Genomic DNA, 27,361 nt, shown 5'->3' on the forward strand with positions numbered 1-27,361 from the left:
TGATGAGTAAACTTTACATGCATACCATATGGATGGTATGCATGTAATAATCAGGATGAGTAAACTTTACATGCATACCATACACAGAGGGCAGGTATCTTGTTCATGTTCAGAGTTCTTGAAAGAGAAAAATTCCCAGGTCAAACTTTAGTCCTGATAAATCTCATGCCACTGTCCAAAACACATGCTGAATCTAGGAATAGCATATGGTTTCTAATATATCTTATTGCTATAAATACCTTATTGCTTTATATTATTTATATTTCACTAAAGCATGTGTTTCTAACTCTGACTGCGTTTTGTGGGTAAAATGAACCCTGTAGCAAATATTTGAGACATAACATCTAAATTTAATCTACTGCCTAGGAAGCTATTTTGTAAAAGTACATACAATCAGATGCAGCAGTATTTACTATTCACTTTTTTATCAAGTACAATATTTTGAAAACATGGCATTCAGGTCATAAACATCCAGAAAAGGTCTAAAAGGAAAATTGAAGTGGAATATTTAGATAAGCTTAAAGGGCATATAAAATGTCATAAATAGAAGTGTTTTACATTTAAAAATATCATTGATGGACTAAGAAATATCAAGTAGTAATAACACATTAAAATGTAAAATTAGCTTTTGGACATTTTTACACAGTTAGATATTACAAACCTTCAATAGCTTTTCAGATTTAAGTCATGAAGGCATCCTTTTTTAAGACTTTCAAATAATAACATCAAGAGCTTTATTATAATTAGTTTGTCTTGGAATGTTTCTAAAATATTTTCTTAAATTTCATCTTATTCATCCAGATTTTAGAAAGATACAGTGGTTCTACTTTGTTGTTAACTTCATTACATTTATTAATTATGTCTATTTATTAGTCAAACATATATTTGATTTATAAAAATAATTTTATAGAATTTGTACATATTATTTTAAATAAACATATGTTTACACACACACACACACACACACACACACATATATATATATAATTTTTAAAAAAGAAGCATAGGCTTGCTCTTATGCTCTCCAAGACTGGAGCACCACAGTGGAGCACTCATAGCTCAATGTAGCCTCAAACTCCTGGGCTCAAGTGATCCTCCCACCAAGCCTCCCAAGTAGCTAGTAAGTACTACAGGCATGTGCCACTATGTCTGGCCTTTTTGTTTGTTTGTTTGTTTGTTTTTGTTTTTGTTTTTAAGAGATAAGGTTTTCCTGTGTTGCCCAGGCTGGCCTTGAATTTTTGGCTTCGGGCAACCCTCTCACCTTGACCTCCCAAAATGCTGGATTACAGGTATGAGCCTGAAAATCTCTTTTTAATAATCAAATTGCTTGATGACTAACCAAAGTAAGTGTAAGCACTTGAATGAGCAAGTAAGAGAAGGAAGTTGGAGATAATAAAACTTCAGTATTCCTTATTGCAAGGGTACAGAAAGGTACTCAGGTCAGCTTGGTAGAAACATGTGAGAATGGGAAAGAGACAAGAACTCACACTCCATTTGATCCAGTGGATATGTAAAGTTGGGCACGTAAAGTTTACTAAAGAACTGAGGAGGAAACTAAATTCAATATAGCTTTGTGCTTAAAGTTCAAAAATACTTACTAAAAGCTATTAGGCACATTTTCCCCCTATGTTAAATCTTTCTCTGGAGGTACAATGGAATGAATTGTAACCATCCTCACAGTTTGGGAGGGAAAGTCAGAGTATGCAATCACAGCACAACAAGTTCAGTCTTTTGCTGATATTAAAGTTCTGTTTCTAGTTTTACCACTGAGGTTTCAATAATAAATCAAAAATAAATCTCCTATGGTGAAGTCCAAAACCTCATCAATTTTATTACTTTTGAACTTTGGGTTTTATTAACAATAGAATTATACATCATGACAATAGACAACTATTGAAGTGAATATGACAAGTTTAAATCCCAATTTCTATCTTGCTACATACATAATAAAAAATTGAATTGAAACTACTCAGAATATCATTGCTTATGAAGAAATAAATGGTAGATTTTCTTTCATACTTCTATTCTTCACATCGTTATTGCTAGTTCTCTTTCTCATTTTTTTTTCTGAATCCATTCTTTTCTTCAATGTTATAATTATGATGGCTCTGAATTATTATGTAAGTTATGTGTGTTATGACTTTTCTTAGTTCTGGGGAAATTTTACGATATGGATATAATCCTGTAATGGCCAAGTATGTCGTAACCAAATAAGATAATTTTTTTTTTAGCAAAGGTATTATTTCTGGAAGCACTTAAAGGAAATATTAATTCCTATCTATTAACTCTTTCCATTATTATCTTCTACCAATGTGTTTTACTTCTGTGGACCTAACAGCTGAGTTAAAGATGATCCCAATAATGTTTATATATTATTACAGCAGTAGAGAATTTTTAATATTTTCTGACATATGCAGAGCTCTTATTTTTCCGTGTCACTTCAGTTTCTGCTGCCCATCTCACTGATAATTTACAGTGGGCCAAGGGCGCTTTGATTAGGGAATATGAACTATATTGGCCATGGAAATGACAAATGTTTAATAAGGAAAGATCAGCTTCTACGGCTTGAAAATCAGACAGGAACACACTAAAAGGAAAAATGTGTCTCGGTTGCTCAGGTTTTAAAGGGATAACTGTAATTAACCTTGCCGGATACAATTTTATCTTTTTTCTCTATGAAGTCCCAGAAAACAGAGATTGTGTCCTGTGTGTGTATGTGTGTGTGTGTGTGATTTTCAATATCCAGCAACTTCTTTTCAGAATCTGTTTTAAAAATTCATAATTGCAAACATGAATTTGGAGAATTTTAATTATATTTTATCTAGTTAACAAATATATACTCAAGGTAGTTCATAAGAAAAAACAAAATCTTATTACATATCCAGTTTCTTGTTAAATGTTATCAATCTTCTGAGTGTATTTGTATGATATATTTACAGATGATTAATGTATTTGTTCTTATATAATAATTATTTAAAAGTTAATTAGCTGTTAACTCTCAAAATGTCCTAAAATAGTTTAGTGTTACAGACAAGAGTTCTCACTTAAATATTATGTCATTCTTTGAGCTTTTCACAAATCAAGTAATTGATGAAATATTTAGTAAATATTTGAAAGCATATAATTTATAGAATGTAGCAAAAACATTGTGAATTAGGCCATTGCAGTATTCTTCAAAAGCAAATTTAATCACGATTTAAATGTAGTGCTTTCCTAAGATATCTCTAAAAAAGAGACATTGTTGGAATGAGAAACTTGACTAGATAGGCATAGTAGAGACTGCCATTTATCCACCGCTACCTATTTTCTTATTCCTGTATAGTGATAACATTTAGCTGGGGAGAGTATCCCTTTAGAGTAGGACGAATAAGTCTTAGAGAAAACGAATAAAACTGTTATGCATCATTTCTTCGGTAAGTTATTACAGGTAAGCAAAGTGATCTTTCTTTCCCTTTTTTTCTTCTTGCTACTTATATACAGTGTTCTCAAGTTATCATGGAACATTTTGGAACCAGGTCGATGAGAGAAAGAATTTAGGTCACTATATATCAAGAACACAGAAGGAGCCTACCATAGCTTCAAGAATATAGTCAAATGCTAGCTCAATCTTTTTCATGAGATGAATAAGTATCTATTTATTTAAGCCACTGCTTTTGGAGTCTTGGCTACACAAACGTAAGTAATTTCCTAACAATCCGAATATAACCTATATTTACACAATAAGCTGAGTATTCAAGATAATAATATTTAAGTAAATTATAGTGTCCCCATAAAATAGAGCAGTATACAGTCATTAAAATTATGCCTTTGATGATGGGAATATGTTTTTCACAATTAAAGTGAAAACCAGGATATAGATTAATTTTATGCCATTTCAAATATAAAAATCCACAGAAGTCAGGGCACAGTGGCTTACCACTGTAGTTCCAGCACTTTGGGAGGCCGAACACTTGAGGGCAGATCACTTGAGTTCAGGAGTTCAAGACCAGCCTGGCCAACATGGTGAAACCCTGTCTCTACTAACAATAAAAAATTAGCCAGCTGTGGTGGCACATGCCTGTAATCCCAGCTACTTGGGAGGCTGAGGCAGGAGAATCGCTTGAACCAGGGAGGCAGAGGTTGCAGTGGGCCGAGATAACACCACTGCACTCCAGCTTGGGCAAAAGAGTGAGACTCAGTCTCAACAATAAAAACAAACAAACAAACAAAACAGAAAAGATTGGATGTGGTGGCTCATGCCTGTGATCCCAGCACTTTTGGAGGTTGAGTTGGGAGTGTTTGAGGCCAGAAGTTTGAGAATAGCTTGGGCAACATTTCAAGACCCTATGTCTATAATTTTATTTTTAAAAGCAAAAACCACAGTAAACAATTGATTAAATAAGTATTCAAAGTTTTAATGTATTTTTTTATGTTGATGTTTAAGATTAAATATTCAAAAGAAATCCCACGGGTAATAAGCAGAAATAATTTTTATAATTAGAAATATTAGCCTTTTAAAATTATATTGTGCCTTTTCCTCAGGTAGTTCTTATCTTTACTAAATCATTAATTTTTCTAATAGTCCCAAAAGATTGTCAGTTCTACTTCTCTGTCTTTAGAATAAGTGAGCTTTCTCAGTGCTCTACTTAACACATTCTGTTTAGCTAAACAATCCTATAGTTAGGAGAAATTTCTACACTTAGATGTCTGCTGATCATTCTCCTTTACTGAATAAAGTTCTTCAATGGATCTCCACTGGGTATAGATTGATACATTCTTCTCCTTATGCCTATGTGACTCTTGCTCCCACTTCCCTTTCTATCTCTGAGAAATAAAAGAGGCAGGCTGCTTATAGATCACTAAACAAAGGGCATTCTACTATCCTCTCAATACCCTAACATTTAGTGTTTTCTTCAACTTGAAATGTCTTTCTCCCACTCGGTGCTTGGTTTACATGCTTTCTCCCCTGTAAAATCCAAGCAATTTCCCTGAGTAAATTCATATTTATTAACTTGCTCAACAAATATGCATTAACCAACTTCTACTTCCCACGCTTTTCTATAGGTGTGGGGTGCTGGTATTCAAGGATAAATAAGCAAGCTCCTTTCTTTCTCACAGATATATCCTAATGAGAAAACAATAAAACATGATTAAATAAGATAACTGGGGTAGAGTTTTCTCTATTTATAGAGAAATAATGATAGTGGTGATATGGGTGATGAATCTAGGCTTCTTTAGCTTGTGTGGTTGGGGGGAAGGGTTCTTTTAGGAGGAAAAAACTTTTGACTGAAACCTGAAGAGCAAAAGAAGAGCCATTCTGGGTAGGGCGCGGTGGCTCAAGCCTGTAATCCCAGCACTTTGGGAGGCCGGGGCGTGTGGATCAAGAGGTCAAGAGATTGAGACCATCCTGTCAACATGGTGAAACTCCATCTCTACTAAAAATACAAAAAGTTAGCTGGACATGGTGGCGCGTGCCTGTAAACCCAGCTACTCAGGAGGCTGAGGCGGGAGAATTTCCTGAACCCAGAGGGCGGAGGTTGTGATGAGCCGAGATTGCGCCATTGCACTCCAGCCTTGATAACAAGAGCGAAACTCCGTCGCAAAAAAAAAAAAAAAAAAAAAAAAAAAGCTATTCTTTTTATAAACAACTCTTTATAGCAATTATTGAAGTTCCTCAAAATCAGCAATCAGATCTTTTTATTAAGACATTTCCAACAAGTAGAGCAATATTTGATGAGTATTAGATGATCAAGAATTTTCTTGACTATGTATTTCATACATAACTATGTATTTCTTCTTAACTATCAGCTAGACAAATGAGAATTCAAGACATTGTTCAGCTCATCTACTCAGTATGAGAATCATGATTTACAGTGTCTACACTTGCAGAAGGGAAAGAGAGTTAAGAATTACTGCATAGCTAATATGTACTAGACACTGTCTTATGGACAGTGTCTTAGGCTTTTTATATACATTATCTTAATTATCACAACAACCTTCTCAGGCAGGTAGCATGGATTTTCCAATTTACAAACTTTGAGACACGGTTTTCAGAGAGGTTATGTAACCTATCCAAGTCACAGGGCTGTTATGTGCTAATGCCATGATTTTACATGAGACTCCTCTGACACTGAAGGCCAATCACAATATTCTGGGAGTACTCAAGGTGTGGCTCCAGGGCCATCTGCCACAGCATTGCCTGCAAATTTGTTACAGAAGAAAATTATTGGATCTCACCTCAGACCTACTGAATCTAAACCTCAAGGAATGGGTTTCATCAATTTGTTTTAACATGTCCTCTAAATGATTTGAATGTACACTGAAGGTGAAAAACTGTTGTGTTATATAACAAAAAACAAACACACAATTCCCTACATTACTCATAACTTTATTCTATTACATAACTTACTTTGATATCCATTGTAAAGTTTTATTGTGTTCATTATGGATGAATCATCTGGAATGCACTAAATATATTTTCAAGGAAAAAAATCCATTTTTATGTGGCCACAAAGAGGTGGAAAGTACTAAATTACTGTCTTCGGCTAGAGGGTAAAGATTTTCCTCTCAATTTCCATTTGAAGTTCAAATTAATGGGAAATGGTTTCAGAAAGGTGTAAACAGCTTTCACCTATCAAAATTACACTGTCTATGAGGAAAGAAAGTCAAGAATATATTTCTTAATTTTTATGCAGAGATAAATTCCAGGGGGACTAAATGGAAAATTTGATTAACTTGAATCTAGCAGTTTGAAACTGCAAGATGGAAAATAGATTTAACATTTTTAACCATGTTCCACTTTTGCATCATTAGTCAAATAACAAAACTTTTTGACTAACTTATACTGACATTTTAAATGTTATTTTGCTAAAAATACGTGAACATATGTGAGATGGTCCTAAATTTGGCCCTGAAACACCTTGCTTCATATATAAAATTTGAAAAAATCATAAAGCAAATTGGTATTATACAGTATTATTACAGGCTCTTTTTCTAACTGAAACCATGACACCTCTTCCTGTAACTTTTGATATAGGACAAAGGAAACATTTGTCTCAAAATTTCTCCAGTCATGGAAACACAAAAATGACTCAGCTTCGCCATTCACAATAGAAATGTATTCAAAATATAAAATCTATGATTCCTATTTTTTATTTTTGTAATTGTTAATATAATCTCAAGTGTTTTACTGGTCCAGGTAATACATATATGACAACAAATCTTCTATTAGTTTAAATAATCTAAGTATTACTTAAACTAGAACAACAACAATGGATATTGATGTTTCCCTATATTTGAGATTTCAGAAGGAGTTTTGACGTAGGCTGCCAAGATGCCTGGGTATCACTAAACATTGACCAAGGGTTTAGAATGTCAGATTATGTTGTTAAAACAAAACAGTGAGGCAGTGAGGAATCTCGAGGCACAAAGGAAATAAGAGCCAGACAGAGTGAAAGACATAGAGAAAGAAAATGAAATGAATTAAGATGAGATGTCATGGGAGTGAAAACAGGTTAGATGTAAAAAAAAAAAAAAAAAAAGGAAGCTTGTAATTAACAGGAAGTGTCAGAGTATAAACTGGATTGGATTTATATATTCATATGTTATTCCTTATTGCTGGAAGCAAGGTGTGTCTCATGTGATTTTTATGAATGTTAAATATCTTAAAATTACCCTTTATTTAAATGATTTTACTAACACCCCATACTATAAAAATATACAACTGTTTGCATTTAGAAACAGAAAGTTACAAAACTACAATTTAGCTTTAATCTTAGAAAACTTGCTTAATATTTACTTTGTTACTGAATTCTTGGTATATTACCTACCACCCATGGGCTCAAAACACTTATTAAAAATCTATATCTTAGTTATTCCATTTGAAGTGGTAGAAAAGCTTCAAAATGATAAATCCTGTTGAAGGCAACTATAAACAACATTTGATTCATATATACTAAAACTTGTTATAAGTAACGAATGATTTAGATAGAGCACATTTAGCACTGTCTGGTGATGAACATTTATTATGGGAATACCACAGCAGATGAGGCTGTGGTAGATAGTAAACCATCAATCAGATGCGACCCCACAACAAATTGTACCTCATCAAGTGCTTTAATATGTCATGAAGCTTCCAAATAGACATCACTGGACCATTTGTTAAGCCCAAACTACTTTTTCACTGACAAAGCAAAAGACATTTGGTATTTTCATTTATATGTAATATCACAACAAATCGATGAGATCTAGTGACCCAAAATAGAATTTATATGAGGATGTAGCATTGAAATTCAAACCTTAGTTTCTCGCACAAATTGCTCTTAATGATAATATTTTGTTTTTCGAGCCAATGTTATAAGAATGAGGATTATGTTTAGATTCTAAAACTTTAAATGTCAGGATAAAACACATTTCTGTTGAAGCAGAATGGGGGAAAAAGTCTTTACCACTTACGTTTCTGTTATAAAACTAAGTATTATGACATTCTCATATGACACTGCAAGAAGAGTAAAAATAATAGTGTATTTGAAAGCTCTGATATGGCAGGCATGATAATTGCACTATCAAAAAATGTTGTTTGGTGGCATAAAAAAAGACTTATTTCCAAAAATATCACAATGTAGTATAGGATTCTGATATTAAATAATGCCCTTTAATCCTTCCACCACTTTGATTAGTTATTAGTTTAGTTTATCCCTGCAATTAATTGGGTGTATCTCTCTCTCCTGCTAATCTGCATAATTTTGTCGTACTTCATATTATTTTTCAAACTGCAAGGTGCTTGAGTATATAGAAAACCGACTTTATTTGGTTTCTACCTCATAGTGTCTCATGTGTAATTCTTATGTGTTACATTATTTTATAATCACCTTTCAAATATGGCCTTTGAAAACCCACATAGATATAGTAAAATGTTCACACAAATATTTATGTTCTATGTTTTAACACTCAAGTATTCAGATAAATGTTGTGGATGTATATATTACATATTTTGCATTATGAACAGAATTTCTGAAAACCAGCTTCTCTTTCTAAACCTTTGAAAATGCTCCTGAAGTTCAAAGAAGACTAAGTATCAAGGCTTCTTTAAGAAATGCATCACTGCTCCCAGAAAAAGCAAATAAAAGGGCCTTTGAAGAGAATTCTAAAAGAATGGCTCCAAAGTGGAGGTTTCCTCTGACTTTGGAATAAACTTTTAACTTGGAGAAAAATGCTTTAAAATATGTGTTAAAAGTTTCTACTAATTTTTAGACCACAGTCTACCATGGATCTGATTCCTTGCATGTTCTTGCTGAGTAGGCCGAAACTCAAAACAGAATTATCCTCTGACTCTAAACTGTTCCTGCACCAGGTCAGACAGTAAAGTAGACAAGTGAAGATAACTGATTACAACTACTTATTCCCCAGTAGAAGGGAAATGGCAAGCATACTGTTTGCTGTATAAGATTCTAAGGATGCGTGCCAGGAATCCCAGCACTTCGAGGGACCAGGTCAGGCAGATCACTTGAGGTCAGGAGTTGGAGACCAGCCTGGCCAACACGGGGAAACCCTATCTCTACTGAAAATACAAAAATTAGCCTGGCATGGTGGTGCACACCTGTAATCCCAGCTACTCAGGAGTCTGAGGCGTGAAAACTGCTTGACCCGGGAGGTGGAGGCTGCAGTGAGCTAAGATCCAGCCACTGCACTCCAGTCTGGACAACAGAGCAAAACTTCATCAAAAAAAAAGAAAAAGGAAAAAAAAGTCCCTGGCCCAAGCTCCTTCCCTTCATGATGGTTGAGTAGCACTGCCTGACCTTGTCATGCCTCCCCATGGGGGTCTCAGGGTAGGTGAAATGGATCTGTCGCATCCATGATCCTGCTGTTTCCTGTGCTGTGAGTGTGCAGCCTGTTCACTGACTTGCTCTGATCCATTGAGTCTGTTGTCTACTTTGGGGACCCTAGAATTCTGACAAACCAGTCTGCTTCTTTGAATAGTCATCTCTTTTGAAGCCTTTTTACCAGCGGTCATTCTTGACGAAGTTGGAGATAAATGATAACTAATAACATATTTTATAAAAATAAAATGTCATATGTTATATTAGAAAATTAATGGAGAAATTTTCAGATAAATACTTTTAAAAAGTTTGAAAAAACATTGCTAGTACATAATTTTGAATTGTTATCAAATTACCTAATTACCACAATTAATACTTCTGGGAATACCTTCAAATTAGTTACTGATATGCTCCGCAGGACTCTATTATTATTTTAAATACAGATAGAATCTGAGAGTTGGATGGGAATACAGTCTTTCAACATAATGAATATTGTGCTCTGCTCAAACTTCTAGTGACAATAAATATTAATGGTTCCAAGATAGAGATATCATTTTCAGACGATTTGTAGTCATTAAGGAACTATTTTGCACATTGATCTGAAATCTGGGATTTCTTAAAGCCTCACTTAATTTAGTGAAGCTTTTTTTTCTTTCCTTTCCAGTTTCTTCTTCATTTTTTCTTTTGGAACACACATTTAAGCATCTAGGGCAAACTTTCCCTTTCTCGCTTATGCCTCAGACTCTCTCTTTTCCTATTTCCTCATGACTTGAAAGAAAGTGATCTTCTTCCCCATCGTCCAAACTTAACAGTCACTTATTAATATTCACATACTTCTGAAGAAAAGTCTAACACCCTATTCACCATTGTCTATGTGTTCTTTAATCCACTATTTCAAAAAGCATGACATCCAGACTGTTTCCTCAAAAAATCTGCATATCATATAAGTGTAGCCAAAATGTGAATTTGCCTACTTTTTCTTAACATTCACTTAACATTCATGTTGCTTGCTTAAATAAGGATTTTTTAATGTGAAATGATGCCAATGATATTTAAGCCATTCATAATTAATTTAAAGTGTTTTTGCAGGCTAGATGTAATCATGTTAGGGTCCAATGATCATCTTCTACTTCTAATATATGAAAGATTCTTATTAAATACTGGTTAATAGAATCAAGAGTTTTTTAAGGAATTTTTACTTTTCATGATATTGAACTGTGACACTGCTGGCCAAAATTGTAGCTAACTTTGCATACTCTGTTATCAAATTTTAAAGCATTTATTCACATACTTGAAATTATAATATAAATTTATTTTTAAATGTTTACCAAATATTAAACTGGAAGGAAATTTATAAAATATAAGCTATGCATAGCTAAGGAACAAATATACAAGTGTACTACTAATTGAGGTATATTACTAATAAAATAAATTTAAATTAAAATCAGGATATACTAAGTTTTATATTGAATTAAGAAAATAAATAATTTTCTAAACTATTGAAACCACAATAGTCATTTAAACGCAATTCAGGTTGGCATGTAAATTAATTTTTTTTTTGGTGAAATGTTCCTTGGCATTATGAATGAAGAGGCTTAAAATGATTTTATCTTTTAAGAAAATAATTCTTCTAGAAACTTTGCCAAAAACAATCAGATTTATACTCAAAGATATTCATAACATTGGACATAATCTAAAGTTGAGTAAAAGAAAATAAGATACAAAATTATGTATGTAAGTTAATAATTCTGCATATAATTTTGCCTTTAGATATATGTTATGCAATGGAATATACATATATTTACTAGTATATATATGGTGCTTGTGTGCATATATATGCACACACCCCCATCCATTTATCTATTTATCTATCTTTTATCTATCTATCATCTTTATGTGAATATCAGGAAAATAACTGGATAAGGCTAAAGTGAGCATTCTTTAGTGTAGAACTGAAGTGGCTATTCTTACATAGAAAGTTATAGTCTTTTTTTTTTTTTTTTTTTTTTGAGATGGAGTTTCACTCTTGTTACCCAGGCTGGAGTGCAATGGTGCTATCTCGGCTCACTGCAACCTCTGCCTCCTGGGTTCAGGCAATTCTCCTGCCTCAGCCTCCTGAATAGCTGGGATTACAGGCACATGCCACCATGCCCAGATAGATTTTTGTATTTTTAGTAGAGACGGGGTTTCACCATGTTGACCAGGATGGTCTCGATCTCTTGACTTCATGATCCACCTGCCTCAGCCTCCCAAAGTGCTGGAATTACTGGCGTGAGCCACCGTGCCCGGCCTATAGTCATTTTTATTCTCCTTAAAGTTTCCTCTTATTTCCAGTGTTTCCACATTGGCCATGTGCCATTTTTTAAGTGAAAAATAAACTAATCTTAGCCTTAAGCTTCCTTAGGGTCTAACCTCTGCTAACATGCTGTAGTAGTTACTAAAACTGGAAAACAGCTATTTTCCAAGGCCAAAAATCTCCAAAACATGCAGAATAAAATATCCGGCATCATCAAAAACTCATCATCAAAATAATGTATTCATGGTTTTCAACATATTTTTTTCTTAGTTGCCTAGTTTTTCTGATATCATTTTTAAAGACACAGTGTTCATTTCTCTAGTGAGCAATGTATTTTCTAGAATACTGTCAGGCTCAGGATAATGGAATCTTGGGTAATTCTCTAATCAATGATAACATCAATCCACTTAACTTTTGTTGTTATAGATATTCAAGCTTATGTCATTCCTTTTTGTACAAGAAATAGGTATGTTTAATACCCAATGCGTTTTCAGGTGTTTTTGCTGTCAAATTAGCTCACAGGTATTAACAATATCAAAACATATTTTTTTTATTTGGCTTTTTATTCTTTTATATGGTCTCTGTATCTTGAGTATCATAAGTGAAAATTCAAGGGGGTAACTTATTCAACATTGCCTGCTTTGCTTTATAAACCAATTAAAATGCAAGCAAATATATACATAATCCAGGCTACAACCAACCCCTATTTATAAGTATGGTCTGATACTTGACATTCCCAAACATTGGGAAGGTAATTTTTAAATTATTTAAAAATGAAACTAAGGAAAGTATTGAGGAATAATGGTATCATCAGACTTCCTTTAATCAATTTATTTGTGCTCTACTAACTTAATTATTTCCATATCTAGGAAACGTATCCTATGGTAAATTTCATCTACTCTACAGTAATTGTGAACTTCTGATGTCTCTTTTTTGCTTTGATACCATAAAAGTTGACGTTCATAATGAAGACTCAGCCATTGTGACATTCTAAAATATGAAAATAAAACAGAGAGTTTGTAATGTAGTGTTAAATTAAATGTTGCATTGAAAAATATTTTAAGTTAGGCTTTTATTTGAGATGGATCTGTTTTTGATATTCCTATTAGCAGTCAACTTTATCAAAAAATTACATTCTCAGATTATATTAGGTAACAGAAAAATTGCATTTGCTAAAGTGATTTTTTTTCCAAAGAAGTTTTTGACTTTTTTTAAAATTCCAGAATTGTTGAGGAAAAAAGACTCATGATTTCAAGAAAATTTTATTTTACCCATTCAATCAAATATTTTCGTTTTCATGTACTTTTCAGACTTAGTCAGACTCAACTGGATCTTAAACATGTTTTGAATCTACATTCAGCTCAAATTACTTAAAACTCTCTTGCTAAAATAATCAACCCATAGCAAACAGACTTTTCAGTAATTTATGAATTAAAGAAACTGCCAACTGGTTAAATGAGAGAAAAAAATCCCAGTCCTGTGTTTTCTGCATTATCAACTTTCAAATATTTTCATTTACAGTGACCTTTAGAAACCACCCTAAATAAGTAGCTGTACAATTTTTTTAACAATGAATTTTATTGTTCACTTAAGGTACACACAATCAACCACATTAATTGAGTGCTGACTGGGAAAGAACATACAGCTTCAGTTCAAGAAAAGCATCATGTATTGGGTCTCAAAGCATTTGATTCATTCCTTGGGTTTTTGAAGCTAAAAAAGTGACCTTTTTTCTTTTTCAGTGTTTTACTTTTGACACGTCGAAGTACTTCCATGAGTTCATTCTACATTTTTTTTAAATAGTGTTATGATAAGGAGAGGAAAGAAAACATGAAACAGTAACATTGAACATTTAATGTGGTATGATTTGAGGCTTACTAGAGTACCAGGCTTGTCAACTGTGATAATGACTGATAATTGTATTGAAGTTATGTCACAATCCTCAGTAGAACTTCTACCATTTCTCAATGTTTATGTATTATTCAGACTAATAGTGACTCTGAAACAGAAAAAGCTTCTTATCTCTTAAAACTTTTATTGAGAGGAGTTCAAAATGCTCACAGTTAAGTGCTGTTCTGTGTGTATTTAACATAGAGTAAAAAGCTCTTTGGTATTCATTTTAGATTGGCAACAAAACAGACAAGGAAGCATGTGCTGGAGTCATGAAGATACATATGAAAAATTAAAAGTTTAAAATTAATTTGAACTTATAATGTAATGAGCCACGTGGAAATCTAAAAATCAATTTCCAAATGGAACAGCTTGAAACTTTTTCTTGCCATCTGGTTTTGGACCTGGCTCATTCAATTCCAAGTTTGCCCTTGTGAATACTCCAATTTTATATATGTAATCTGGAAACGATAATCTTCATGCTACCTAAGCCTATCTAGTTGGATTTCTTAAAAGAAAGTGTTTGTTTTTCTACACCATTAACATTCTTCAAATACCTCTTAATCATAGACTAATTTGTCTTTATTTTAAACCAGATGTGATATTAGTACTTAATTTATGGAGGTAATGAATAGTGATGACATTTTATTTGGCTAAAAATAAAAAATAATAATATGCATCTAACATTTTTACATCTTTAATGAGCCTAAAATACAGATTGATGAATTGGAATGAGGAGAAAAAAAATCCAGATTTGGCTATTTGAGTTGTAAAGTAAGAGAAAAGTAGTACTTAATATAGAGACATAGGATTAAATAAGATTATACTTGGAAAACATTTAACACAATGCTGGCACAGAAGAAATGCTCCATGAATCCCAGCAATTAGCCTTTAGGGGTGTGTGCGTGTGTATGTGTGTGTGTGTGTGTGTGATATAATAAGTAAAAGGTTTGAGTATGTTTTTTTCTTGAAGAAAATATTTATTGAAGGACCACTGCTAATTACTTTACATATATGACCTTATTTGTTCCAGATGAACTAACATTGTGAGAATGTGAGAATCACAGAAGTCAGACAACTCACCTCGGAGTATACAACTACTAAATGGCAGAGATGTTAGCATAAATTTAGTGTCTCTGTTACTTCTCGGCAATATTGTAAATAAGTTTAGCAAACTTGAGCTGCTACCCCATAAAGTTATTTTAATTGCCTTTAAATCTATCTGCAAGATATTTACAAGAAGATTGTTGTAATCAAAATCATAAGAATTTAAACTTTTAATAGAATATATAGGAACGCATCTTCTTTTTGTACTTTGTGCTCATTTAGTTCTTAAGTGTCTGTTCAAATCTAATTGAAAATGAATGAAAGTCACAAGTAACCCTCACTCCCAGTAACTTTGTCTCTTCTTTTTAAAATAAATTATTATAAGTTAAAACTTGTGCTTTGGAAAAATGTGCTCTCACTTTCAAATTATTTAGCTAGTGTACCAATCCACTTGCCTTGGATTCTTCAAACAGACAAATAAAATCATACTTTTATATATACATAAGGCATTTAAAATTATAACAGTAATCTTAAAGATCATCCAATAATTATGCAGAACTCTTTTTAGAACACATATTTGAGGCTCCAATTTAGACATTTGTATCTCTATAAAAATTCTATAAAAATGATAACATAACATATAACTAATAAGTAAAGCAAACAATATAATTTTTACACACTCACATAGTGAAATGCAGCAATTATAAAAGATGAACTATTTGTATATAGGATATATTTATATACTAATTTAGTTAAATTTACAGTATATAATGTCTGTGTGTAATATACTGAAGAAGTATAAATCATTTCAAATAAACCACTTCAGAAGATGATGAACACAAAATATTTTATATTAGGTGAGTTAATATTTTCAGGAAGTTTTCAGCAGCAGTGACATCATAGATGCAACTCTTCACACTGAAAGGATAGGACCAGTCATGCAACGTGGACCTTTATTCTAGCACATGATTCTGTGTGATTGCTTTTGTTTTTAAGATACGAGAAAATAAATCTTGCAAATGTGATGAGGCAGAAGTACCACAATCTGATGGGTAAGAAAGTTAGTCACCCAGGTAACCGGCAAACAGCATTGTTCCCTAAACATTGCAGGCACCATACTATTTGTCCTACCAACTCCTACAATGACCTTTTATTTTCAGTTCTATAAATCCTAGTTTTATCTTCCTGCTTCTTAAAGCTATATTTAACTGACTCTGTTGTTATTTTATACTCATTCTCAAGATACTGCCTATTGGAATGAGGGTGGTATACTTGACTGTCTCCTAAATGTCACAGTTCACCAGGGTTGGATGCCTGGCTGGTTGGATGTGATCTACCATATAATATTAGTCAAGTCATTACTTTCATACTACCAATGAGGTTGATACATATAGCATATAGTTCTATACCTCGCTGTGCTCATTGCAGCTATTATTGTTTGAAATATATTTTTCTTCTTTATTTACCTATTTAGAGCCTAAAAACTAGAGTTGCTTAATTTACAGGTCATGTATCATACAATACATTTTTCTAAATGTATCATTATTCTTGTTTTCTCTTATCACTTAAATTATGTTTCTCTTTTATGGCTGCATAGTATTCCATGGTGTATATGTGTCACATTTTCTTTATCTAGTATATCGTTGATGGGCATTTGGGTTGATTCCAAGTCTTTGCTATTGTGAACTCTGCCACAATAAACATACATGTGCATGTATTTTTCTAATAGAATGATTTGTAATTCTTTGGGTATATACTCAGTAATGGGATTGCTGGGTCAAATGGTATTTCTATTTCTAGATCCTTGAGTAATCGCCATACTGTCTTGCACAATTGTTGGACTAATTTACATTCTTTTGCAGGGACATTAATAAAGCTGGAAACCATCATTCTCAGCAAACTGACACAAGAACAGAAAACCAAACACCGCATGTTCTCACTCATAAGTGGGTGTTGAACAATGAGAACACATGGACATAGGGAGGGGAACATCACACACTGGGGCCTGTCAGGGGGTTGGGGACTAGGGGAGTGATAGCATTAGGAGAAATACCTAATGTAGATAATGAGAAGATGGATGCAGCAAACCACCATGGCACATGTATACCTATGTAACGAACCTGTAGATTCTGTACATGTAGCCCAGAACTTAAAGTATAATAAAAAATAACAACTATGTTTCTCTTAAGAGCATTCAATAAATATTTGTTGAATGAATGCATATATATTTTTCAGATTTTCTACTAGGCTATATAAGTACATGGCTATAGTAGATAAACTTAAAAATATTTTGTCAATAGTCCAGTACATATATGTTGTTCCATCTTGAGTATACAAATTACCTTCATAACATCTTTAGGGGCCTCCAGTGGAAAGATGCAATCAGCAAAGATCTTCATCTAACAGTGCATGAAGTCCTACTCATTACACTTGGCAATCAACAACCTCAACCCTAAATCCCTGTATGTTTCTTCACACTGGTCCATGAAATCCCTAAATAGGAATGGAACATTATGTTAGATAAATGAAAATCTGTACTTGTTAGCCAGGAGCAATTCTTGGGCCCCTATGGATTGTAGAAAGCACTTCTGTTACATTTCTGATTGCCTTATAATAAATTCTTTATTAGCTGCCAACTATTACATTAGAGATTTAACGATATGCCCCTGTCTCTAGAACATAATGTTGGACCTTGCCCAGCTTGATAACTACTTTTTTCATGACAGAGTTTTTGACATTGATATGAAAGGGATTCTACAGAGCATATGTAGGGTCTGTCCTAATAGCTGATGTGGTGAACTCTTCATAAATTGACAGAAGGAATTAATTTCTATACCTCATACTGGCAACATATCAAGGGCTGTAAATCAACAATACTGAATGAATTCATTAGATCTTTTTGTATTTCTGAATAATAACATCAGGCAAATGTTTTTTCTATATAAGAATATAGGCATATTAATTTAGCATTTTATAAAGAAATAAAACTTAGAATGTAGTCATTCAAATAAATATTATTGCTAAAAGTATACAAAGTTTGTATGTTGTTTTTGCATAATAGTGAATTGGATAATATCCTCTTTACTTCTCTAAAAGAATTTCATTGCAAAATAAAATCTGAAGCAAATATAATAGACCTAATTTGATGTGTAGAATTTTTTAACAGCAAATTGGACTAGTTTCAAACTACGTTTGTTAGGTACAAACTATAGCCTGCCTAAAAAGAAATGGGTTCACAGCAGCTTTCCCTCTGTTTATCAAATACAGATGCTTTCCCCCTCTAATCCTGTGATATAGAGTGTTTTCTCAACCATATCACCATGCCACACACCCAAATTCCTACATAGATTATTTGAATTTCTACATTAATCAAATTATAACCTATATTCAAGGGTAAAGATACTTGTAGATATGTCAAAAACAAGAATAGGAATAATTTTGTATTTTGAAAGCCATTTTCTCATTTGAAAAAAAAACACAAATGGGGGAAAAACAAAATAAACAAACAAACATAAAAATCAGCATGAATCATCCAGAAGTTAACAATTGATTCGAAGAACAGGTTAAACGCTAGAACTTATTCAATATCACCCTACATTGAGTTTTTGGTTTGAAATCAACCATAGAATAACTTCAAAACATGATTTGGATATTTTTACTTTTTCCTCAAAAATAAAAACAAGTGCATTTAAAGTTTAGATAATTTTGTTTTCAACATCATAATCATTTACCTCAGTTGAAGATACCAGCTGAGGAGAAAGGAATATTCCTTCCCTAAGAAATAAAAAAAGGCTTAAGATTTATAAAGTATAAGATTGTAGAGGGTAGAATCCTGTAAATATAGTAGATGTTCAAGTGTCTTCAACAGAGCAAGCCTTGAACACTTACTCAATAAATGAATTTCAAAAACCCAGTGAGTGTGGAATAAGTCAAGAAATCCCTTTTGTGGGTGAAGTTGCATATCATTTTCAAGACATCAATAAAAGACTTTGGAACTTTGATATTACTTTTGTAAGTCTGGGATTGTGATCCTTTGGTTTCATTTTTTAAAGTCTACCTTTCACGCAGGTGATCCTCAGGACTGATAAGACTGAATTGCTGAAAGATAACTTCATGGGGGCATACATAGGCCCTGACGAATTCCCTGGTCTCTGAAAATGTAATGGTCTTTAGATGTAATATGCTTATTCTCTTTCCTTTTTAGAAGTATTATCTCTTGTTTGGGTGACCTTGGTTTGTTAATGAAACTAAAATCCTTAACAGCTAAAATGGCCCCAGTATTGATTGATCAAGGACATTATCCGATTCACATAATCTTCAGTTGACTTGGGGAAACAGACCTTATTACCAACTCTCATCATTTTTTAATATTTTTTAAAAAATTGTAATTCCTTTTCAATTAACAAAGCCTGTGAAAGTAACTAAACTTTCTTTTTTCTCCCATTTTTTAACATTCAACTAACTTTGAAGGTTGAATTTGGAAACTAAAAAACATGAAATTGCTCTGGGACTAAGGCCTAATGTTAGCCATGATCCACCCTGAAGCAAAAATGTTATAGCTCAGTTGTAAACCCTTTGAAAATGTAGCTTATAATGGAAGCGCTGACGCAATCTTAACTGTGATTCATGAACCCCAACACTAATATATCCAAGGCGTTTTACTACTGTCAACTTATCTCACTTTTTAAAATTAAACATCCCTCTAAGCATCTTTATTTCCCTTTTGAGTTTTTAAAGAAATTTGTGTGTATATGTTTGTAAATGTGTGTGTGTGTGTGTGTGTGTGTGTGTGTGTGTTTCATTTGGAAAGAGGAGGAGAGGGTGGGGGCTGATAGATACATACAAGAATTTGCACACTTACTTGATAAGGGTGGAATGCATTAATGTGCTTTTTGATCCACACTTTTCCCAGGCATAATCTGATATTATAAAGAATATACACTCTCCAACATCACTTTCTTCAAAGTGGAGCAACAGCCTGCTACCTAGGCAGTTTTCCCCAGTTTTGATAAATGTGCTTATTTTATTTGCAAGTAAAATTCAAAGAGCTTTCTTAATATATCTACTTTAATATACCTACTTTTCTAATGTGAAGAATACCTAAAAGCCCTTTCCAATTTTCCCTCTATTTGTCATTCAATTAAAAGTTGTATTTTAAGTAAATATTACATGAAATCTCAGGGTATTTTAGTCACCTGATAACAGGCATGTATTAATAACAAATAATTAAAACAAAAATTTGATATTAAAATTTTAAAAAGTAAATTTGAATACAAATTCAACAAAAATGACTGTGGATAAAAAATACTCAGGACATAATTTCTATAACTAAGAGAAATCTATTATTCTCTAGCACCTTCTTTTTTCCTTATCAAAATCTTTTATGTATGGAATTTCCCTAATTTATTAAATGCTATTTTCAAAGTAATATGAAACAACATGAGTAACTTTCACAATAGATCTTAGCGTAGTTGCTAATCATATTCTTCAATTACTATATCTAAAAAAATCTACTAATTTTTGAACATATAAAAATATATACTTCATGTCTGGTTTTGGAATTACTCTTCAGTTGTAAGAAAAATAACGTGTTAAATCTATTTATTGCATACAGATGGAGATTAAATTATTTAAACAAATGAAACTCAGAAGTAATGATTATACACAGTACAAAGAACACTCTGCATTTTGCATGAATATTCATCCAGTTCAGTTTCCAGATTCCCAATCTCACATTATAAATTACTTTTGAACAACAGTGTTGCTTTTTTTCTACTGCACTACTTCCTACATGAGTCTGACAGTTTTCCAAATTTCTTGACTACTATAAAATACCTTCATATTTTTCTACAACTAAAACTGACATTTAAATGATACAGTAAAAGTCTTTGATGAAAACGATTTTCCGGCATTACAAAGGCGAGATGCATCACAGTGGCTGAAAGTAAGAAATGTGAAACTAACACTTAAAGTCAGAATATTGTACTACCAGTCTATTTTTCCACATACTTTGTCCACTCATCAGATATTTATTGAGCATCTATTAAGTATAAAACTGTATGTTAACAAAGATTAATTTTTGTCAAAGATAGAATTTCTCTTGAAATACCTTACAAAGTAATAAACAAGACACAGACACACATAAAAATTAAGCACTATAAAAAGTGACAAATGTCTTCTTATCTATGTAAAGTGTCATAGTCCTTTGGAAGATGAAATATAATTTTAAATATGGACATCAGAAGTTAGAACATATATAGTGGTTAATGGTCATTTCAAGAAAAACATAAAGTGGTCTTACCTTTCCCCAAATCAGAAAGTCTTAAATTATTTCATTGTTTATGAAAGAGTAAATCATCATGCTCAAATTTGATTAATACTGATTTCTTACCCAATAGCAAGGAATGTGAGACAGTGGGTTGTAAGAGGTAGTAAAATTTGTATTGGTTCATACAACTAGGGGGAAACATCAGAAGCAATATAATAATGGGCTTGGATTTATGAGACATCATCAAATATTTAATTTTTTCATAACTTTTAAGGTTAAAATAAACTTCCACAAGCTCCAACAAATTCTAAACTATTGTCAATAGATTACATGGGACTGTGCAGATAACATATTGAAATTAAAATTGTCATTTTAAATATTCCTAGGTCAGTGCTTTAATGAACCAGGAATTAAAATGTTGCAATATAGTTGCATGTTCTCCTAAAACAATTTAATTATTCCTAAAGAGGGTGAAGATAGCTTCCAGAGAGGCTTTCTTTGTTTAGCAAAGATATACATTAGATAACTGGCTGCTATAATTCATTACAGAAAGCAAGTATGGGTGTTGTGTGAAACAATTTTCTGAATTATTAAAAGTTTTGATGACTTCATACTTTGTTGCCAGTAGTTTAACTCTTATGTCATAACTGAGACAACTAAATGGACTCAACAGACTCTTCCAGGAGATTTAAATGGTGTCAAGGTCAAGTGCTGGAATGGGTGGGACATTGAGGACAATGTTTATTCCCTTCTCTTAGTTTGATCAGTGGCTGCTCTGATTAGTCAGTGTGTGTGTTGAACTAAGGGGTCAACGTCTTGACTATTACCTTTCATGCCAGCCTTACCCATTTACATCTTTCAGTCCTAATTTTCTAATTATACCTATTTACCTCCCATTTGCACCTTTATAGTAGCTATAAATATTAAAATTTGTCCTAAATTCCAATTTCCAGTAGCAGAAATAGATATGATTGACCTTTGAACAACACAGGGGTCAGAGATACTGACCTCTGTGCAAGTCAAAAACTGCATGTAATTTTTGTCTTTCCTAAAACTTAACCACCATTAACCTACTGTTGACTGGAATCATTACCAATAATACAAACTCTTAATAAACATGTTTTATATTTTATATGTATTATATACTGTATTCTTAAAATAAAGCGAGCTAGGGAAAAGAAAACACTATTAAGGAAATCATAAGGAAGAGAAAAATACATCTACTATTCCTTAAGTGAAAGTGGAGCACATAAAATCTTCATCTTCATGTCTTCACATTAAGTAGGTTAAGGAAGAAGAGGAGAGGTGGGCCTTACTATCTCAGGGGTTGCAGACACAGAAGGAAGTTCACATATAACTGAATCTGTACAGTTCAAACCTGTGTTATTCAAGGATCAACTCTATAATACATATATATTATAGATATGTATGTATATATATTATAGAAATATAGATATATAAGTATATTGTACATATATAATTATGTATATCTATTATATATGTATATTATATATTTATATATAACTTCCTGATTGTTACATATATCAACCATCTGTATGGTAAACTTTTCTGTAGAGTTATGCCCATGTGAATGGAGCTGTTTACATCTTTTAGACTTTTGTTCATGGTGAGGGTAATTGAATATAAAATAATTGGCTTCTGTAATCCTGATGAAGATAATGTCAGCAACGGAGTTAAGATTTCTGGTTAGTTTATCATAAATGCAAACTTTTATAGTTATGTCATGCTCTAAATTAATCAGATGGGACACCCGCCTTCCCTTCAGGAGTTTATATATTGTGATTAAATAGAAAAGCATATGCCTGAGGGAAAACTTGCTGGCCTACTAACCTATATTTGGGAGTCATGTTCATTGATGAGCTTAAAAATCCCTTGGTAGCCAACAATTATCTGCTTTCTTCCCAAATGTCCTGACAAGTCAGTTTTCCATCATCTGTTTGATGCTGCCTGGCTATCTGCTGCTCATATCACCCTTCACAGGCCACAAGCATACAGTGGTCTATGAAGCTGCCACTCCTCAGCCCTGCCCCAATAACCCTTTCTCTCTGAATGGTGGTTCCTGTTAATACTACAAAAATGGAAATTGTCAGCATGGGCAGGTTGCCATATGGAGGTTGACAGCTGCTCAGTGAGATTAAGACGAATGAACATAGGCAATGTGAGCACACACACAAAAATAATAATAATCCAGTAGAAAACTTTGTTGTTTTGCTATTGGTATTTTTTCCAGAATTTTTAGAAATAGAGTATCTATTTTAAAGATTGTTTCGTAAGCAGGTAAGCTTGAACTGGTATTGATATGAAGCAAACCAAAAAAGAGTAGTTAAAGTAACCTTTAAAATGCTGTATTTCCAATTTTGATCCTCTGTGCCTCTGGCCACAGTGTTTAATTTAAAATGACTCATTCTCCCCCCCATTCCCACCTCATAAGTAGAACACTTCTGCTAGGTATCTTTCTGAATAATAAATGAAGACCCTTACTCTGTGAAAAGGGAAATAATGCTGAACAAATTGTAAAAATGTGTTTTAAAAGACTGCATAACATGCCAAGAAAAAAAGAACAGAATTTTACAACCCACTGAAAGATAACACACCACTATCAATAGCCAAGCTCATGAATACATAAATATTTACAACATATACATATGCATATCAACACGAGACTACATCACAGAAACCCAGAATCTGTGAAAAATATTTATGCAACAAATATACGGTACAGAGGTACTAAAAAGGAAATAATTTTAAAGCAAAGCCAATAAATTTCAAGTTTTTCAGTAACTTGACTGACCTTTCCAAAATACCCAAAACTCTTTTAACAATATGAAATACGTTTCTATGATTGCCTATTTCTGAACTCAACTGAGTCATATCATCATCATACAGCAGAGCTAGCAAATTTCTAGCTGAGCTAGTTAGAGTACATTGGAAAAAGTGGTCATATGTTCAAAGACGAAACATTTCAGACTTGCTTTACAAATGAAATCCAGTGCATCTGTATTCAAAGCTGTGTGGAATGAATAAATGCTTAGGAACACACACAAGCATTTTAAATCAACCTTTCTGAATAGGTTAACAAGTTTGCTGAAATCTTACAGCTGTCTTTCTCACTGGGTAGCTGGAGCTCCAAAGTCTATTGCTTAAGTTTAACACAATTAAACTTTGACATGCTATAGGCACTGAACGTACATAAGAAATACGAGTTAACACTCCTGACATCAATAACACCATACATCTCTAGATCCTAAGCCACCGAAGGCCGGCATGCAGGCTAACATAAATAACAGCTTGCTGTTTGCAAGAAAAAAAAAGATATTGATAACACTGGGAAATATAGTAATGTGGTGATATAATTTACAAGACCTGAAGATAATTTGCATCACCACTCCTCTGGGTGGATCTGCACCAATCATCTAAGCTAAGTGCCTGTTGGAACTTTTCCCTCAAAGGTACAGTAGGTAGACAATTTGTAATATCTTTAATGCAACAAAAGGAGAAGCAGAGAGACCAAACCGTTGGGGCTTGGGTATTTAGAAAATCCTGCTGAGATTTTGAGATACATTTTTAAAATTTCTTGTTCATAATGTTCATGCTTCTCTTGAACCTCAGATGATAAACACTGACAGGAAATGAATGGTAGAGGAGCTCAGAAAACATTTTTAGAGCTAAGGTAAAGACAGGTCAAAGAATGCTTCTGGAAAGCAAAATACTCAGATACATCTCCCATCAAGATTTTTCTCCAAACATACAAACAGCGTCCAGAAAGTCTCTTGTGGGATATGTGTGCAGCATCATTTTGCTCACAGCATTCACAGAACACATACCTTGATAACTTGTGGTGATATAAACAAATAGCATTCAGGGGAAGCGGCACCAACTGAACTTTAGAGAAACGTTGATTCAAAGTCTCAAAAATTATCTCCCATCTCATGATAATTTTTCCACAGCAGAAGAAAATGGATTATAACACTTCAAACAAAGTACTAAAAGGCTTTCTCATTCAGCAGATTTTTTCAATAAAGTTAATGCAATTTATCTTTATTAACACTTCAACACTGATAGAGTCAGCCAGAAAATTAGTGTTGGTGGTAATGCATTTCACAACATGCCCTTCCTCAGACATCCCTCTGATCATTTCACAAAATCTGCCAACAATTCAGAGATCTAATATATTCACAACCCATTTCTTTTTAAAATAATGCAGCTTCTGAAGGAGAACACATATATTCTTGCACTAGAGCAGCATGAATCTGCTCTTACAGTCTCCCTGCTTGAAATGATCACTGTAATGCTTAGAAGCCAAGAAAACCAAATATTGCAAACATATATTGATATCAAAAAGATAGAAAACTCTTCTCTCTAGCTATGTGCAACACAAATCCCCTTTCCTGAAAGAAAAACCTGATTTCAATCAGAAGCAACTGCTTCACTCTGAGCTGTCTAGTTGGCATTAACTGGCCTTGATAACTCCATTTAGATATTAACAGAAAACTTTCATCACTTACCCCCCTTCCAAGGTTTTCCTTTCCAGGGGGTCCGGGTCAGCTTGCTCAGGGTTGGTCCAGACAGGAAGAGCATCAAAACGAAGAGAAGTTCAAGCCTAGTAATTTTCTCCACTTTCTCTGATGATAACATTTCCACAAGTTAATTTCACAAAATTTCTCACATCCTCTTCCCTCCTGGTTATGAAAATAGCATTAATGATTGAAAAACCTGAGGTAGGTGTTGTTTTGCCATCTTTAACAGCTGAAGTAGCAGCTTCCTGATGTAGCCCTGAGCCAAGCTACATTTCTCACGGATCCGGCTCCTTCTCAGTACGCAGTCAGCCCTGCTTCTACTCCGGAAGCTATAAAATAATTTCTGTTCTCCACTTTGCTTTCAGGGGGAATATATTCCTCAGCGTTCTGGGTGAGCTTGATTGAAAATGATAAAAACAGTAATGTCTGTGTCCAGCAGAAAAGAGAAAAGATGTCAGGATTATGTGAAAGAGATGAGAAGCAGTTGTACTGACAGCTTTCAGGCTGCCTGTGTGATCCTAATAGCCGTGCAACCAACCAAATTGCTCTTTTAAGAGTAATAAGGCTTCATTGAAATCCGGTGTCACAGCTACTTGGGTGGGTAGTGCTGGGCTTGAAAACCACCCAGAAACTGCCACAGATAACGACTGATTCAGTTCAGCTTCAGAATATTAAGGGCTGAGCAAAATATAGTATGCATAGAAGGTAGTTAATCTATTGTGTGGCTAGACGAGGATTCAGGCAATGTACTACAGCAAGACTCAGAGAAAGACTCAGAACTTGAAATGCATTTTATTTTTCCTTTACTTCACCTCATGACATTCAAAGGGGATTACATCTGCACTAATGATTCATAAATGGGTCTGAAATATTTATTAGATGAACAATAATAAGTATATAATTTTTCTCCCCAGCAATAAAACAGGAAGAGCATGTAGTTGCAGTTCTCTTCTGTATTAAATGAAGTCAGTTCGTTTTGGCATTCCTGTGTCACCGTAATGAACCCACCATGAATGTCAAAAGCAAACTTTTGGAAATACCAACATAGTCTGCCAAGGCTTTCTTGAATGTGTTAATTCAAGAAAGCACATTTTTATTTGTTTGTGTACATCACCATGGAAATATAAAAAGCTGTCTAAGTCTTTCTGCCTTTTGCAACTATATTTATGCAGACAGTACTAGTCACAAGGTGTGGTTATAATTAACACATGACTGTGCCCCTGGATGAAGATGACATGGGTGAAGGTATACATATAAAATAACATAATTTGGTTTTGTCTGGTGTGGTAGCTCACACCTGTAATCCCAGCAGTTTGGGAGGCCAAGCTGGGAGGATAGCTTGAATCCAGGAGTTTCATACCAGACTGGGCAACATAGTGAGACACCCCCGACCTCTACAACAAAGGAAAAATTAGCCAGGCATGGTGGTACATGCCTGATTCCCAGCTACTCAGGAGGGTGAGGCAAGAGGATCACTTAAGTCTGGGAGGTTGAAGGCTGCAGTGAGTCATGATTGTGTGCCACT

At 33.5% G+C, this 27,361-nt stretch overlaps 1 protein-coding gene across 27 annotated transcripts in view; it reads right to left on the reverse strand.

The window, feature by feature from the left end:
* The window catches only part of ROBO2 (roundabout guidance receptor 2), a 1,334,178-nt gene extending 1,307,851 nt beyond the window's left edge, over positions 1–26,327 (reverse strand). For all 27 annotated transcript variants that reach the window (XM_078358529.1, XM_078358528.1, XM_078358527.1 and 24 more), the window contains exon 1: positions 25,825–26,327. In XM_078358529.1, the coding sequence (XP_078214655.1) occupies positions 25,825–25,954 (130 nt within the window). In that variant the 5' untranslated portion in view covers positions 25,955–26,327. The remainder of the gene's footprint in view (positions 1–25,824) is intronic.
* Between the last annotated feature and the right edge of the window lie 1,034 nt (positions 26,328–27,361).

This window comes from Callithrix jacchus, chromosome 21 (genome assembly GCF_049354715.1).
Source record: "Callithrix jacchus isolate 240 chromosome 21, calJac240_pri, whole genome shotgun sequence".
Classification (NCBI taxonomy): Eukaryota; Metazoa; Chordata; class Mammalia; order Primates; family Cebidae; genus Callithrix; species Callithrix jacchus.